This window comes from Mustelus asterias, chromosome 1 (assembly GCF_964213995.1).
Source record: "Mustelus asterias chromosome 1, sMusAst1.hap1.1, whole genome shotgun sequence".
In the NCBI taxonomy this organism is placed as follows: Eukaryota; Metazoa; Chordata; class Chondrichthyes; order Carcharhiniformes; family Triakidae; genus Mustelus; species Mustelus asterias.
In genome coordinates, this window is record NC_135801.1 from 19,677,028 (window position 1) to 19,695,166 (window position 18,139).

The following is an 18,139-nucleotide window of genomic DNA, read 5'->3' on the forward strand; positions in this document are numbered from 1 at the left end:
GGGAACCAATGGAGGTCAGCGAACGATGAGTATGCAAGGCATGGGAACCTCTATACTCACGCTAAATATCCTTTGAAAGTTGGATTGTTTTATCAGATGAAAATATTACACATTTTGTTGACCTTTCTCATTTTTGTTAAAAAATTAAAAGCTGCATTATGTCTTATTTATTCCCTCGCAAGGCACCATGTGGAGATGGCCTCCATTGGCCAGCAACTGGATCTTCTAGTCATGCCATTGTCAAAGGGGTTTCCCATCGAATGCACCCCTCGCCACCGGGAAACCCACAGTGCGGGGTGTGCCATTGGCGGGACCGGAAGATGGGATGATGGTGGGAATGTCCAGAAAATTCCAGTCAATCTTTAATTTTCAAGGTATGAAATACATAATTTTCTTCATTGGTTTTTGTAGTTATCTCCCTGCCTGAGTTTCCACTGAAAGGATGGTGGACACCTTCTGTATTCTCCACTTGGGATGGCACGGTGCCACAGTGGTTAGCACTGCTGCCTCACAGCACCAGGGAACCGGGTTCGATTCCCGGCTTGGGCCACTGTCTGTGTGGAGTTTGCACATTCTCCCCGTGTCTGCGTGGGTTTCCTCCAGGTGCTCCGGTTTCCTCCCACAGTCCAAATGGATTGGCCATGCTAAATTGCCCCTTAGTGTCAGAGGGATTGACGAAGGTAAATGCATGGGGGTATGGGGATAGGGCTGGGTGGGATTGTTGTTGGTGTAGAGTCGATGGGCCGAATGGCCTCCTTCTGCACTGTAGGATTCTATGATATATACTAGTATTACTTTTTTGAGTGAATATAAAATCCCTAAGCCAAGCAGTTTCTTCAGGTCTTGCTGTGTTGAGTGCGTATAGGCTTCCGCTGAGTCTGTGGATTGGACACCCTTCTATCTTGGGGTGCATGGTTTGTTCTCTCCCAAAGGCACATAGGGGAGCTGGCACTAATGCCCCATCTGTGGAGGTGACCAAGCAGGGGCTGAACCTGCTGAGAATTGGACTACTCTTTCCACAAAAGGTTGAAACCAAGCAGTTGTTAGGTTGGTTATGAGACTAGGTGTATACTAGTGACGTATAGGAGACGTGAGGGATAAAAACTCTCTCTGTGTGGAGATAACTTGGCCTATATTTGACGCACTCACAACACGACAACTGAAATCAGCAAGGGGAAACTGTAAACACAAACACAATATTTTTAATACGTCGCAATATATCCATACCACTAAAATAGTTATACACAGGGTCCTGCAAAGCAAATGTGAAGACATTGCAAACATTAGTGTTCACACTATTGTATTTATCCCTGGGGTAATTGATCCATGTTTGGGTAAGCACACATCTTGTCCTTAACCCTACATTCCTTGATCAATGTAGGAATAAATGTCTATCATTCAGGGGCTTTCTCTAGTTACTAAAGGACTAATGTTAAGGCAAGTACACATCATTCTTTGTACTTACCCTGACACTAAAGTTCCCCTTTAAGTAATGCTCCTTTAATGGCTTAATCTGTAAATAATACAACACATTTGAAAAGTTTGCAAAACCTTGTTATCTGTTTTAAAAATTCCTACAAATACATCATCTTTTTGAGAACTTTGTTGGCACCACATGTGGCACTTTGGATATATTTATATATAAAGCATATAAATCAATAATTAAAAGTTATTATTCATCACTATTCATTACTGCTACATTCACTTTTAAACTATGTAAAAGAAACAAATAGAAGCTAACTAGTGCCTAAAGTGGCTTCCCCCTCCCTCCACTGCCTATTTTGGCTCTTCAAAACTTAAATGCAAGAACCTCAATAGATGGCAGACCATCTAGGATGCTGCATAGATTGTCACAATATTGGCTTTGACGAGCTCAAGTTTCTTGGCTCCCTCACTACCTCGGGGTTATTAATCTCGATAGCCATACCGTAGTGGGTCGAATCTCAAACAATGACAAGATAGAATACAGGAATGAGATAGAGAATCTGGTGAACTGGTGCGGCAACAATAATCTCTCCCTCAATGTCAACAAAATGAAGGAGATTGTCATCGACTTCAGGGAGCATAGAGGAGAACATGCCCCAGTCTACATCAACGGGGACAAAGTAGAAATGGTCAACAGCTTCAAGTTTTTAGGTGTACAAATCACCAACAACCTATCCTGGTCCCCCACCCCCCCACCCCATGCCGACACTATAGTTAAGAAAGCACACCAACACCTCTACTTTCTCAGAAGACTAAGGAAATTTGGCATGTCCACTATGACTTTCACCAACTTTTCCAGATGCACCATAGGAAGCACTCTTTCTGGTCGTATCACAGTTTGGTATGGCTCCTGCTCTGTCCAAGACTGCAAGAAACTACAAAAGGTCATGAATGTAGCCCAATCCATCACCCAAATCAGCCACCAATCCATTGACTCTATCTACACTTCCTGCTGCCTCAGAAAAGCAGCCAGCATAATTAAGGACTCCACGCATCCCAGACATTCTCTCTTCCACCTTCTTCCTTCGGGAAAAAGATACAAAAGTCTGAGGTCGTGTACCAACCGACTCAAGTACAGCTTCTTCCCTGCTACTGTCAGACTTTTGAATGAACTTACCTTGCATTAAGTTGATCTTTCTCTACACCCTAGCTATGACTGTAACACTACATTCTGCACTCTCTCGTTTCCATCTCTATGAACAGTATGCTTTGTCTGTATAGCACGCAAGAAACAATACTTTTCAATGTATACTAATACATGTGACAATAATAAATCAAATCAAATCAAAAATCTATTAAAAGAATCATAGAATGGTTAGCGCACAGAAGGATGCCATTCATTGGGTCTGTATTGGCTCTCCGTAAGAACAACTCTCGTCCCATTGGCCCACTTTCTCCCAGTAGCCCTGTAAACTTTCTCCCCTCAGATAATTATCAAACACTCTTTTGAAAGCCATGGCTGAATCTGCCTCCAGTTTTCAAGCAGTGCATTCCGGATTGTAGCCACTCACTGCGTTCAAAAAGATTTTCTCCATGTTGCCTTTGAGTCTTCTGTCATTCACCTGAAACTGATGGATGTCTTCTAGTTCTCAACCCTTCTGCCAATAAGAACATTTTCTCCCCATTTACTTTGTCGAGACCTCCTATGATTTTGAGCAACCTCCAAATCTCCTCTCAGCCTTCTCTCTTCTCAGGAGAACTTCCTCAGCTTCTCCAAAGCATCCGCCCTCATCAGCAATTCCCATAAAACGCTTTCTGCAGCCTCTCTAACACCTTCACATTCTGCTTGAAGTATGGCGCCCAGAGTTGGACACAATAATCTAGTTGAGGCTGAGCCAGAGTTTCCTAAAGGTTCACCGTAACCTCATTACCTTAATATTCCATGCCTCTACTGATGAAGTCCAGGATCTCACCAACCTGTTAACTGTCTGAAACTGTCCTGCCACCTTCAACAATTTGTGCACATATTCTGGTCTCTCTGTTTCTGCACCTCATTTGGAGTGGCCCTTCATTTTATAATGACCCTCCATGTGCTTCCTACCAAAATGTATCATTGCGTACTTCTCCGCATTAAATTTCATCTGCCACACGTCCACTCATCCTACTAGCCTATCTATGTTCTCTTGAGGTCTATCACTAATCATAGAACCCCTACAGTGCATAAGGAGGTCATTCAGCCCATTGAGTCTGCACCGACTCTCCAAAAGAGGCCCTTTAGGCCCTCCCCTCCACCTTATTCCCGTAACCCCACACATTTACCTTATGTTGGGACCTTGGTAGACCTAAGGGGCAATTTAAGTGGCCAATCCACCTAACCTGCACATCTCTGGACACACTAAGGGGCAATTTAGCATGGCCAATCTATCTAACCTGCACATCTTTGGACTGTGAGAGGAAACCAGAGCACCCGGAGGAAACCCACACAGACATGGGGAGAATGTGCAAACTCCACACAGTCAACCAAGGCCGGAATTTCACCTCGGATCTCTGGTGCTGTGAGGCGGCAGTGCTGCCTATTGTGCCACCGTGCCTCCTCACATAATACTTCCAACCTTTATGCCATCCACAAGTTTTGAAATTATGTCCTCCGGACCCAAATCGAGATTGTTAATGTGGATGTAGAAAAGCCATGTTCCTAATACTGACCCCTTGGGGAACCCCATTATAGAGCTTCCCCCAGCCAAGGAAACATCACGATTCTCGGCCAACTTCATAGCCACGTGGCTAATGTCCCTTTAATTTCACAGGCTTTAACTTTGCCAGCAAGACTATTACATGATACTTTATTAAGCACCTTTTGGAAGCCCTGGTAACCCGGCGGTTAGAGAGGATTGTGGGTGGGTGGGAGAAGGAAAACAAAAACTTTGGAATGACAAACTTTGGAAGCAAAGATTAAAAGTAAAATTTGCATCCTGCGATTCCTCTCCACCCAACAATGCAGGGATGGAGAAAAAATGAGGAAAGCTCCAAGATTAGTCAGGAGATTAACGAAAATCTGAACAGCACAATTTATTAATTAGCAAAGAGGCTGAAAGAAGCAAGTTGCCAGGGTATTATCAATCCTCTAAACGGAATTATAAAATGGGGCAGCACAGTGGCACAGCACTGCTGTCTCACAGCACCAGGGACCCGGGTTCGATTCGCGGCTTGGGTCACTGTGTGGAGTTTGCACATTCTCCCCGTGTCTGCGTGGGTTTCCTCCGGGTGCTCCGGTTTCCTACCACACTCCAAAGATTTGTGGGTTAGATGGATTGGCCATGCTAAATTGCCCCTTAGTGTCGGGGGGACTAGCCAGGGTAAAAGCATGGGGTTGTGGAGATAGGGCCTGGGTGGGATTGTGGTCGGTGCAGACTCGATGGGCCAAATGGCCTCCTTCTGCACTGTAGGATTCTATGAGTACTATTCCTGGATTACACAGTGTAGTAACAAGAGTGATACCCAGCAACTGAAAGGCTGTATTCCACTGAAATATATAGTATCCCTTACTTGGTTCCCCATCAGCTCTGAGGCATCCCCACCGCCGCTTGGAAACTCCCGCTTGGGGCTGCCGTGGTAACGCTCAGCTTCTTTCACCTGCACCAGTTGCTCATCCAGGGCTTCCTTCTGAAGAATTAGCTTCTGTGTGTGGCCTGTTTGAACACCGAGGTCCTTCTCCAGGGTCAGAATGACCCTGTCTTTGCTCTTGATCTCATCCATCTGGAGAAACACAAAATAAACCACTGTAAAACCTTCAAGGCATCATCACTGACTTTCTCAGACACACTGGAATCTCACCACACACGGCAAGTTTTTAAATAAGAGAACTTAAGAGGTTTATAGCTTGGAAACAGGCCCTTTGGCCGAACTTGTCCATGCCGCCCAGTTTTTGCCACTAAGCTACTCTCAATCGTCCGCATTTGGCCCATATCCCTCTATACCCATCTTACCCATGTAACTGTCGAAATGCTTTTTAAAAGACAAAATTGTACCTGGCTCTACTACCTCTGTAAGAAGTCTCACAACACCAGGTTAAAGTACAACAGGTTTATTTGGTAGCAAATACCATAAGCTTTTGGAGCACTGCTCCTTCATCAGATGGAGTGGAAATGTGCTCTCAAACAGTGCACAGACACAGAAACCAAGTTACAGAATACTAATTAGAATGCGAATCCCTACAGCCAGCCAGGTCTTAAAGGTACAGACAATGAAGCAGACTCCACATTGTCTGTACCTTTAAGACCTGGCTGGTTGTAGGGATTCGCATTCTAATTAGTATTCTGTAACTTGATTTCTGTGTCTGTGCACTGTTTGAGAGCACATTTCCACTCTATCTGACGAAGGAGCAGTGCTCCGAAAGCTTATGGTATTTGCTACCAAATAAACCTGTTGGACTTTAACCTGGTGTTGTGAGACTTCTTACTGTGTTCACCCCAGTCCAACGCCGGCATCTCCACATCATGTCTACTACCTCTGGCAGCTTGTTCCAGACACTCACCACCCTCTGTGTGAAAAAATTGCCCCTCTGGATCCTTTTGTATCTCTCCCCTCTCACCTTACACCTATGCCCTCTAATTTTAGACTCCCCTACCTTTGGGAAAATATGTTGACTATCTACCCTGTCTATGCCCCTCATTATTTTATAAACCTCTTCTAGGCTTTTCCATGGATTTTCTGCAGAAATTCTTTCTCGGCAATTTATTTTTCCACATCCGTTTCTCTCTGCTATGTCATTACATTATAATTGCTCCTTGATTGAGATGGTAAGTTGTAGATGCGCTCCCTGCCCACACCATCTACGTTCTAAGTTGTCCAGGCAATAAACAAAACCAAAGAAGCCTGTGGTAACTAGGCCCCTGATTTTCCCCCTGTCACTGTGAAGCAGAGGCAGAACTGGGGTTGCAACCCACTACAACATTCCACCACATAGCTTAAAAGGCGGACTTCCTGCACCTAGGAGACCCCAGGATTGGAAAAAGGTGCTGCCCTAGAAATTCCATGACACCCTGCCCATTTTTCAGGCACTCAGTAGGTGCTTCAGCTCAATTTATAAGTTTAAAGTTTATTTATTAGCATTATAAGTAAGCTTACATTAACACTGCAATGAAGTTACTGTGAAAATCCCCGAGTTGCCACACCCCGGTGACTGTTCGGGTACACTGAGGGAGAATTTAGCGTGGCCAATGCACCTAACCAGCCCGTCTTTCGGACTGTGGGAGGAAACTGGACCACCCAGAGGAAACCCACGCAGACACGGGGAGAATGTGCAGACTCCGCATAGGCAGTGACCCAAGCCGGGAATCGAACCCGGGTTCCTTGCGCTGTGAGGCAGCAGTGCTAACCACTGTGCCACCGTGCCGTCCTAATGCGTTGGGCAAATTAAAACTAGTGAACATTATGAGTTGCCTGCCATATTGATTCCAGGCCCTGCGACTGAAGTAGTTGCTAGGTTCTGTGTTTTAGACTCTCGGTGAAAATTTGGTCAGTGGAGACGCATTCAGGGAAACCATGTCCACATGAGATCTAAAGAGGCAGTCCTTAAAGGGACAGCTGCGGGTTTTCAATAAAAGGTTAAGTTTGTTTAAAAAATAACTGATTGTGGAGTTGAGAGGAGCAGGACTGCATCTCTTGGCTTAATATTCAAATAGACAGTCTGCCACTGGCCACTACACACTCCCCCTGCCATCGCAACCTCTGATAATGACCTTGACCTTCCCCGGTCACTATACCCTCCCTTCTATTTGCACCCCTCCCACTGTTAAAATGCTTTACTCAGGGGGTATGATGCCTCTTGTCAGTGGGCTAACTAGAGGTTGCCATGAATTGTCTGCTGCTCTGATAGTAGTGACCTCCGAGATCCAATGCTAGATGTGACAGTCCAAAGATGTGCGGGTTAGGTTGATTGGCCATGATAAATTGACCTTTGTGTCAGAGGAATTAGCAGGGTAAATATGTGAGCTTACGGGAATAGGGCCTGGGTGGGATTGTGGAGGGTGCAGACTCGATGGGCTGAATGGCCTCCTTCTGCACTGTAGAGATTCTATGACTCAGGCCTATTCATTCAGGCCCAGGGAATATTCCCCGCACCCTCGGTGTGTGCATTTTCAGGTGGCAATGAATTTCTTCTTCATGAAATCAAGTATTCTGTCCCTTTATTTCTTGTGACTACCCTAAAGAAGATCACTGGGCCAAATTTACCAGGCAAAAGAACCTCCTACTTTGTTGCTAAGCCATCAGTTCAGTGCGACAGTTTACGGATACCTGAGCAAACCCAGCACAAAGGCCCCTACGGATCCGAGAGTCTGTCGGGCAGGCCAAAGGCTAAGAAAGCAAGTTTTGTGGCTTGGGGGCATTTAACCAGACTGGGTCCCCTCCAGCTTCACCCCCATTAAATCAGAAACACTCATCAACAGCCTTTCTGCCCAGCTGAAAATTGAGACCTTGAGAGGCAGCCACCAGCCCTTGCTGCCGACTTCTCTCTCCCTGTTACCGATTCCCTTCCATCGCCTCCCCTGCAACCCCCTTTCACATCATGCCTTGTCTGTGTCTGAGTCCCTCCTCAATCTGAGGCTGCAGGTGGCATCTGAATGGCTGAGGGGGGGGGGGGGGGGGGGGGGGAGACTTTCACTGGTCTGTTAAGTAGCTGAGTTGCAACAGGCTTTCTGAAAAAGGGGAAATGCGGGACTCTCGATGGATCTCCAGAAGATTCTGCCCATTGGCCTTGGAAGGAGCTCAGTGCAGGTCCATGCAGAACAAGTTTCAACTGACAAAGAACAAACAAAAAAGAAAATTACAGCACAGGAACAGGCCCTTCGGCCCTCCAAGCCTGCCCCGACCATGCTGCCCGACTTAACTGACCTCACAGTTCACCTATTATTCAAAGGCACTCTGTGCCTGGAGTTAAAATTGGTCTGAGCCCAATTTAATTATCTTTTCAAAAGTAAGATGCTCTGATCTTATTTTGTTTCCGTACTCTGATCTCACCATCTAATCAGCCAATCTGTAAGGAAGGATATAATTTCTCTCCACTCGGACTCACAGTACATTGAATTAACGATGACTGCTGCTGGAGTGGGATACATCCTAATATTAGGAAGGTGTGATTCGTGCTAAAGTGAGTCATGGTCACTGGCAGAGTTGATCATTCGGGACTATAGATTTGGATCACCTGGCTGTGTAACCACTGATAACCTACAACTGATTCCAGAGGATAGTTTAATTGTTCTAACTCAGTAACGCTGGTAACCTAATGAATCCCCGGATCGATTTGGCGGCTTGTGTCCGGTGTGGGAGGGCCCTCGGAGGGCCAACATACACTGGTGCATCAGGCTGAGCTTGACCCTCCCCAATCCCGACTCCTGTCGGACAGACACCCAGTGAGTCTGTGTTGGTCAACCTTCCATTTGGACTCTCCTCTGAGTGAGGCCGAGGTGCCCGTGTGCGTGCTGTAGTGGCACTCGACGGATCCATGGAACGGGGCAGCGGTCTGTGGACGTCGCGTGAGAGCCCGTTCCTCTGGCAGTGCACACGACTTCTCTGGCAAGCCCGAGGGCAGCACCACACTTGGGCACCGAGTGAACACGTGTGTGCGTGCTCGGCACGTGACGGTACCCACTTTGTTGCATCGAAATAGACTGAACCCGGCACCAGCTTTCCTGTCAGAGGGGGAAGATCTGTGTGCGCCACTGCCCCAGAGGGTGACACAGCACCGGCCATTTTGTCAACCGAGCAGTTGGCGAGAGAGGGTCTCTCCGACCTATCCTCCCAAAATCTTGCGGCTTCACAAACCCCAGAACCGCCGCGCACCTGTCCTCCTTGGATCGACACGATGATAGCTTTGCCAAAAGAGCTGGTAACCTAATTAATGAAGCACCCAATGATACGGGTTAATAAGGTATTATTAGGTTGATGCTATTTATGAGTGAGTCTCTTAAGATAAAATGTCGGTATCTCCTAGCTTCCATGCTCCAGCATAAGTTTTAACAACAACCTGTATTTATATAGCACCCTTGAACATAATAAAACATTGAAAGGCATTTTAGCAGAGCAATTGTAGAGACAAAACTTGACACTGAGCCACATAAGATGCTATGAGGGAAGATGGCCAAAAGCTTGGTCAAAGAGATTGGTCTGAAGAGTGTCCTAAAGGAACAGTAAGAAATCTCACAACACCAGATTAAAGTCCAACAGGTTTATTTGGAATCACAAGCTTTCGGGGCGCTGCTCCATCATCAGAAAGTTCCTGTTTCCAAATAAACCTGTTGGACTTTAACCTGGTGTTGTGAGACTTCTTACTGTGCCCACCCCAGTCCAACGCCGACATCTTCACATCAGTCCTAAAGGAAGAAAGAGAGGCAGAGAAGTCTTGGGAAGAAATTCCAGAGCTTAGGACCTATACAATACAATACAATTACTACAGTGCAGAAGGAGACCATTTGGCCCATCAAGTCTGCACCTACTCTCTGGCAGAGCATCTCACCCAGACCCTATCCCCATAACCCCACATATTTACCCCGATAATCCCCCTAACCTACACATCTTGAGATACTAAGGGGCAATTTGCCATGGCTAATCCACTTAACCTGCACATCTTTGGACTTTGAACCTAGTCAACCTGAGGCATTGCCGCCAATTTTGGAGCAATTGAAACTTATTTAGATGTGAACTGAGGCTCAGCTGGTCACACTCTTGCCTCTTGAGTCAGAAGGGTGCAGGTTCCAGTCCCACTCCAGCACAAAAATCGAGGCTGACACTGTGCAGCACCGAGGGAGAGCTGCACTGCCGTGGATGCTGTTTTTCAGATGAGACATTAAACTGAGGCCCTGTTTGGCCCTATGGCTAGGCATCAAAGATTTCATGGCACTATTGCAAAGAAAAACAAGGGGAGTTATCAGAACTTGTCCCTCAATCGACATGACAAAAACATATTATCTGATCAGTAACACATTGCTGTATGTGGGAGCTTGCTGTGCACAAATTGTCTGCCGCACTTCCGACATGCAATGGTGCCTACATTTTTTTTAAGTGACTTCTCGGCTGTAAAATGCTTTAAGACATCCGGTGGTGATGAAAGGTGTTCTATAAATGCTAATTTATTAAAAGAACTATCTCCACTACATTGCAACAGAGGAACAAGGAGCCTCACGAGAGTTAAGTATCCTGATTTCCTCATTAATTATTAAATACAGTACTAATATATATAAATATGTGCACACATGTATAACAATAGCTTAGTTCCTAAAGTATTTCTGCCTCCAGGACACAGATGGCTGGATATTTTCCTCAAACTACCTAAGTATTTTACATTTATAGAATCATAGAATCCCTGCAGTGCAGAAGAAAGCCATTCGGCCCATCGAGCCTGCATCGACAACAATCCCACCCAGGCCCTATTCCCATAACTCTACATATTTACCCTGCGAATCCCCCTGACACTGAGGGGCAATTTAGTATGGCCAATCCACCTAATCTGCACATCTTTGGACTCACCACCATTCACAGGAGTAATGCAAGCAACCAATCCAAGCTGCCCGCTGGAACCTATTACAGTGCCAATTTTACCATCCATCAATGTGAACCATTTGATTGGGGCTGTGGTGATGATGCTTTCTGTTATCACTTAGCTCTTGTACTGGCATGACAGCTCAAAATGAACCCCCGGTGGCACAAATCCCAGGTTCCTGCGATAATAAGGGCGAGCTTTAAGGGAAAATATCTTTACAATGTGCCTTCAGGAATCTTTCTCCTTGCATGTATTTGAATAAAGCTTTGACTGCATAACAGAAATTACGTTTCCATGGTTACCACTAGGAAATCAATTCATATTGGTATTCTCGTCAGCCGACACAGACTAAAAAGAACCCACATGTTCCAGTCGACAACAGATTTGAACGAAATCTGAAACGAGCGGGATGTCAAAGCACTGTACCCTGTACTCCACTACACTAAATAATGCGGCAGGAACTTTCCAACATAAGATGGTGCGAGTCCCCTTTTATATATGTGTACACTTGTGACATCTAGTGTTGGCACACCATTACTGCAGAGGCTTAGAAACAATGGAACTCAAATGACAACATGACTGTCTGTGATGGTGCCTGCACTCAACGAGATGATCTCTCCAGATAAACCTACCAGCTTTTCCTACCAATTACACCGTGGTGGCATTGTTGGGTAATCTCCTGGCATGGGCGGCACGGTAGCACAGTGGTTAGCACTGCTGCTTCACAGCTCCAGGGACCTGGGTTCGATTCCCGGTTTGGGTCACTGTCTGTGTGGAGTTTGCACATTCTCCTCGTGTCTGTGTGGGTTTCCTCCAGGTGCTCCGGTTTCCTCCCACAGTCCAAAGATGTGCGTGTTAGGTTGATTGGCCATGCTAAAATTGCCCCTTAGTGTCCTGGGATGCAGGGATTAGCAGGTAAAATATGTAGGGATATGTGGGTAGGGCCTGGGTGGGGTTGTGGTCGGTGCAGACTCGATGGGCCGAATGGCCTCTTTCTGTACTGTAGGGTTTCTATGATTTCTAATGATTTCTATGAGGGGAGGGCTCCAGTGCCAGGGTTCAGGGGATGTCTGGTTTTCTTTTTTTCCAGACTTCAACTGTGGCCTCCTTTTCATTGCCCATTCATTCATTCTGGAGTCGGGGTTTTCCAAGCCCAGTGCCAGGTTCTGCCCAGGCCATCCAATCACTGAACTCTTGGCACTTTCTCTGTCCAATGTTGCAGAACATGGCACAGTGGCACAGTGGTTAACACTGCTGCCTCGCGGTGCCAGGGTCCCAAGTTCAATTCTGGCCACGGGTCATTGTCTGTGTGGAGCTTGTACATTCTGCCTGTGTCTGCGTGGGTTTCCTCTGAGTGCTCGTTTCCTCCCACAGGATGAAAATGTGCAGGTTAGGTTGATTGGCCGTGCTAAATTGACCCTAGTGTCAGGGGATTAGCAGAATAAATGCATGGGGTTACAGGAGTCGGGCCTGGGTGGGATTGTTGTCGGTACAGACTCGATGGCCCGAATGGCCTCCTTCTGTATTGTAAGGATTCTATGAATGCAGGTGTCAGGATGGTTTGGGAGAACAGTAAAGTATACACAGCCTAAGGTTTCTACTATTTTGTGGTTTGCTCCATGTTGCACAGTCTTGTCTTTCACAAAGAGCTGATGATTGATGGAGGAACAGGACTAAAGAAGACTAAAGCAGTGAGCGGCCTAAATCCTGATTAACAAAGGTGACAGACAAGTCCTCGGTCATCTACCAGACATTTGTGGGACGAGCTCACAAGGGAGTTAGAGTCATAGAGGTTTATAGCACGGAAACAGGCCCTTCAGCCCAACCTGTCCATGCCGCCCAGTTTTTACCACTGAGCTAGTCCCAATTGCCCAAATTTAGCCCATATCCCTCTATACCCATCTTAACCATGTAACTGTCTAAATGCTTTTTAAAAGACAAAATTGTACTTGCCACTATTTCTACCTCTGGCAGCTTGTTCCTGACACTCACCGCCCTCTGAGTGAACAAAATTGGCCCTCTGGACCCTTTTGTATCTCTCCCCTCTCACCTTAAACCTATGCCCTCTAGTTTTAGACTTCCCTACCTTTGGGAAAAGATGTTGACTATCTAGCTGATCTACGCCCCTCATTATTTTATAAGATCTATAAGGTCACCCCTAAGCCTCCTATGCTCCAGGGGAAAAAGTCCCAATCTATCCAGCCTCTCCTTATAACTCAAACCATCGAGTCCCGGTAGCATCCTAGTAAATCCTTTCTGCACTCTTTCTAGTTTAATAATATCCATACACGATTGCTGTGTGTCCCTGTTACCTGTCACTCGTTTTCAAAATTCCCTTTTGAACATACACCGAGCAAATCATCGACTGACATTCCTGCACAATTACCAATGTTATCATCTTAGACACATTCTGCAACTCATTCCCGCAGGTATTCCCACGTTAAATTCTCCACACATCACTCCACATACTTCATTAGCACAATGTATCTTCACCCAGAGAAACACGTGCATTGTCGTCTTGTTTTACTGTCACTATCGACAGAATTTTCTTATTTTTGTTGACTAAATGTCAACTCAGACCAGGAAACGGTAGCACAATGGTTAGCACTGCTGCTTCACAGCTCCAGGGTCCCGGGTTCGATTCCCGGCTTGGGTCACTGTGTGTGTGGAGTTTGCACATTCTCCTCGTGTCTGCGTGGGTTTCCTCCGGGTGCTCCGGTTTCCTCCCACAGTCCAAAGATGTACGGGTTAGGTTGATTGGCCAGGTTAAAAATTGCCCCTTAGAGTCCTGAGATGCGTAGGTTAGAGGGATTAGTGGGTAAACATGTGGGGGTAGGGCCTGGGTGGGATTGTGGTCGGTGCAGACTCGATGGGCCGAATGGCCTCCTTCTGCACTGTAGGGTTTCTATGAAAAGCAGGGTATGGCCTGCCAGCCCCACTGGCAGCTTTTCCTACCAGTGTGTTAGACACTTAGTCAAAAGAATCCAGGAGGTGGGTGCTAAAACGTTATGCTGGCCCATTCTGAGCCCACCCCCGCCAGCAACCTCGGCTCCTGGCATATTGGGTCACCTTTCTGAAAACGCATCCCAATCCTGCCCCCTCCACAGACACAGGGCCCCCCAGGAACCCACCCCCCATTCCATGGATATGGTTCACCACCCCCAGTGAAAACCACCCCCTGCAACATTGGACACGGAATCTCCTTTCCCCCAGGGACTCCCACCTCAACCCCAAGCCTCCCCAATGGAAGGCCCCTCGGCAGCAGTTATAGGGGGCAGTGCCAAGGGGTACCCCCCGGCCTCCGGGGGCTGTACTTACCTGTGCAGCCCCGGCAAGTTCTGTTTGCCGCTTCTGTGTTTGTTGGGAATGCGGGAATGCTGGCAGCGTGTATTACACGGGGGTAGACCTTCATACATGAGAGTATTTAATAGCGGGGAGGCCCATTAATTATATTTAAATGACTTCAAATGGTGTTCCCACCATTGCATGGTTAGAACCTTGTTAAGTTATTGGTGGGGCTTGTGGGGGGAGGAACAATCAAGCGGGAAAATCCCAGCATAGTGAAAACTGTTTTGGGCCTCCTTCTCGATTCTGCACCCCTGCCACCATTCCCACCTGCTGAAAACAGGGGTGGAAATTAATCATTGCTTTCGATCAGTATGTTTTATGATTATGATGAGCAGAAATAAACCTGATAGAAGTCTATAAAATTACTAGAGGTATACTGTCAGAATCTTTTTCTCAGAGTTGAAATGTCTAATACTAGGGGGCATGCACTCAAGGTGAGAGGGGAAAAGTTCAAAGGGAATGTGAGGGACTAGTTTTTTTTACACAGAGTGGTAGGTGTCTGAAACGCGCTGCCAGGAGTAGTGGTGGAGGCAGATATGATAGGGTTGTTAAAGGGGCTTTTAGATAAGCACACGAATATGCAGGGAATAGAGGGATATGGACCAAGGGCAGGCAGAAGGGATTGGTTTAATTTGGCGTCATGTTCGGCACAACATTGTGGGCCGAAGGGCCTGTCCCTGTTCTCTGTTGTATGTTCTAAATAACTGTCCTTCTAAAAGTTCCTACAAGGGCTGGGTTTCTACACAAACTGCTGCACGTGTCCTCAGCTTCTTCTCAACTCCGAAAACCACCAGCCCATAAAGAATGAGGTTTGGATGATAAGGTGAGAGTATGATTACTTGAAATGCTTCCTCTACTAGATTCCTTTATTAATAGATAGCTAGCTTCTCAGGACAGCTTCTTACTGTTCAAGTGGATCTGGAGTGACAAAGTTTTTTTGTCACTCCAGATCCAGCGAGTGGAATCCACTCCAGCGAGTGGAATCGGCTGCCGTCAGTGGTGGTGGAGGCGAACTCAATAGGGTCTTTTAAGAGACTCCTGGATGAGTACATGGAGCTTAATAGGATGGAGGGTTATAGGTAGGTCTAGAAGGTAGGGATGTGTTCGGCACAACTTGTGGGCTGAAGGGCCTGTTTGTGCTGTAGTTTTTCTATGTTTCTATGTATTCATTCATGGGACATGAGTGTCGCTGGCTGGCCAGCATTTATTGCCCATCCCCAGTTGCCCGAGGGCAGTTAAGAGTCAACAACATTGCTGTGGCTCTGGAGTCACATGCAGGCCAGACCAGGTAAGGACGGCAGATTTCCTTCCCTGAAGGACATTAGTGAACCAGATGGGTTTTTCCAACAATCGACAATTGTCAATCAGGAAACAATGGTCATCAGTAGATTCTTAATTCCAGATTTATTTTTTTTACTGAATTCAAATTCCACCTCTGCTGTGGCAGGATTCGAACCCAGCTCCCCAGAACATTAGCTGAGTTTCTGGATTAATAGTCTAGCGATAATACCACCAGGCCATTGCCTTCCCTAAAGTGCATTGCAATTAGTGGTGATGTCACATTAGTGCTCATAAGCTGTTGACATCCTTCTTTATTAGAGTTCTGGCTTGCTGCCCTCTCCTCATTCATCCTTACCCACCATCTTACCAGCTCCCAGGCTGTTTCCAATGCAAAATTTTGATTTGATTTGTTATTGTCAAATGAATTGGGATACAGTGAAAAGTATTGTTTCTTGCAGACGAAGCATACCATTCATAGAGAAGGAAAGGAGAGAGTGCAGAATGTAGTGTTACAGTCATAGGTAGGGTGTAGAGAAAGATCAACTTAATATGAGGTAGGTCCATTCAAAAGTCTGATGGCAGCAGGGAAGGAGCTGTGAAATCTTTAGCTGCTAAAGTGATTCAACTGCTTCCCATTGTAGTATGGGAGATTAAAAGAGAACATGATCAGAGTTTTAAAAACATATATGTTTCGGGAAATAATAATGTGGATGCGAACAAGTTACTTGACTTTGAATGTTGCTGCAGGACTAGATGATAACATGAATGAATCTCAGATCTGAGATAGGAAAAGCTTTCTTCCCAGACAAGTGAGCATATGAAACTGTTGAAAAGCAGTTAATGTTGCACTGCTTTAAACCATTATCATAGAATCAACAGGGCAGAAATTGGCCATTCGGCCCATCGAGCCTACACCGACAACAATCCCACTCAGGCCCCATCCCCATAACCCCACATATTTATCCTGATGCTAAGGAGCAATTTAGCATGGCCAATCAACCTAACCCACACATCTTTGGACTATGGGAGGAAACCGGAGCACCCAGAGGAAACCCACGCAGACACGGGGAGAATGTGCAAACTCCACACAGACAGTCTCCCGTGGCCAGAATTGAACCCGGGTCCCTAGCGCTGTGAGGCAGCAATGCTAACCACTGTGCCACAAAAATTAAATAAAACCTGGATGAATGCTTGGAGAAGAATAAGTTGAAAGAGTCTAAGTGGGCTAGAGTTGGTTCAGTCCTGGGTGCAGTATGATACTGATCGAGCTTTCTTGGGCTATACAAATGCCACGATAACCTTTCAGATAAGATTCAATATATATTTGATGACATTGCTTTATTTACCTTTTGGATTAGTGACTGTAGAATATTTCTGAAGGAATTTTTTTTGGCGAGATTCCTATGGTAAAGGGGAAACATGTGGTCGGTACAAGGAGTGAAATGATGAATTAGGTGATGTTTTCCCACCCATGTTTTCTCTATACGGCATGGTAACACAGTGGTTAACACTGTTGCCTCACAGCGCCAGGGAGCCGGGTTCGATTCCGGCCTCGGGACATTGTTTGTGCGGAGTTTGCACATTCTCCCTGTGTCTACACGGGTTTCCTCCGGGTGCTCAGGTTTCCTCCCACAGTCCAAAAATGTGCAGGTTAGGTGGATTGGCCTATCCCTTAGTGTCAGGGGATTAGCGGGGTAAATATGTGAAGTTATGGGAATTGGGCCTGGGTGGGATTGCGGTTGGTGCAGACTCGATGGGTCGAATGACCTCCTTCAGCACTGTAGGGATTCTATGATACTGATCCTGTCCTTTCACTGTCCTTTCATTTCCACTCTTATCCATCACCGTTGATCACAACAAGAAATGGTATTTATGTGGCACCTTTAAACTCCCCCAAGGCATTGCACAGAGACAGTAAGAGAAAAAAAACAAATTCTGATCCAAGGGACAAGTAACCTGATTAGAGGCAAATTTTTAAGAGGAGTTTAAGAATCATAGAATGGTTACAGCACAGGAGGCCAATGAATCTGAAGCTATGCTCTGGAGTGATTAAGCTAGTCAGAGTTTTAACAACACCAGGTTAAAGTCCAACAGGTTTATTTGGTAGCAAATACCATTAGCTTTCGGAGCACTGCTCCTTCGTCAGATGGAGTGGAAATCTGCTCCACTCCATCTGACGAAGGAGCAGCGTTCCGAAAGCTAATGGTATTTACTACCAAATAAACCTGTTGGACTTTAACCTGGTGTTGTTAAAACTCTTACTGTGTTTACCCCAGTCCAACGCCGGCATCTCCACATCGTGATTAAGCTAGTCATACTCCCCTGCCCTTTCCCTGTACCCCGGAAAATTGATTCACTTCGGATTCTGTACAAATTCTTTTTGAAAGCCACAATTAAATGAGCCTCCAGCGCCCTGCCCTCTCTGACAGCACATTCCAGATATTAACCACTTGCTGTGTTAAAAATAAAATGTTTTCCCATGTCACTTTTGCCAATCACATTGATATGCATAGAATCCCTACAGTGCAGAAGGAGGCCATTTGGCCC

At 46.1% G+C, this 18,139-nt stretch overlaps 1 protein-coding gene across 7 annotated transcripts in view; it reads right to left on the minus strand.

Annotated features, from left to right (window-relative positions):
- The window catches only part of LOC144491975 (janus kinase and microtubule-interacting protein 1-like), a 329,706-nt gene that overhangs the window by 72,510 nt on the left and 239,057 nt on the right, over positions 1–18,139 (minus strand). For 4 of the 7 annotated variants that reach the window (XM_078210197.1, XM_078210200.1, XM_078210201.1 and 1 more), the window contains exon 5: positions 4,972–5,181. In XM_078210197.1, coding sequence (XP_078066323.1) covers positions 4,972–5,181 — 210 coding nt within the window. Of the gene's footprint in view, positions 1–1,465; positions 1,514–4,971; positions 5,182–18,139 lie in introns of all 7 variants that reach the window. The other 3 variants (XM_078210202.1, XM_078210204.1, XM_078210198.1) reach the window with 2 other exon arrangements.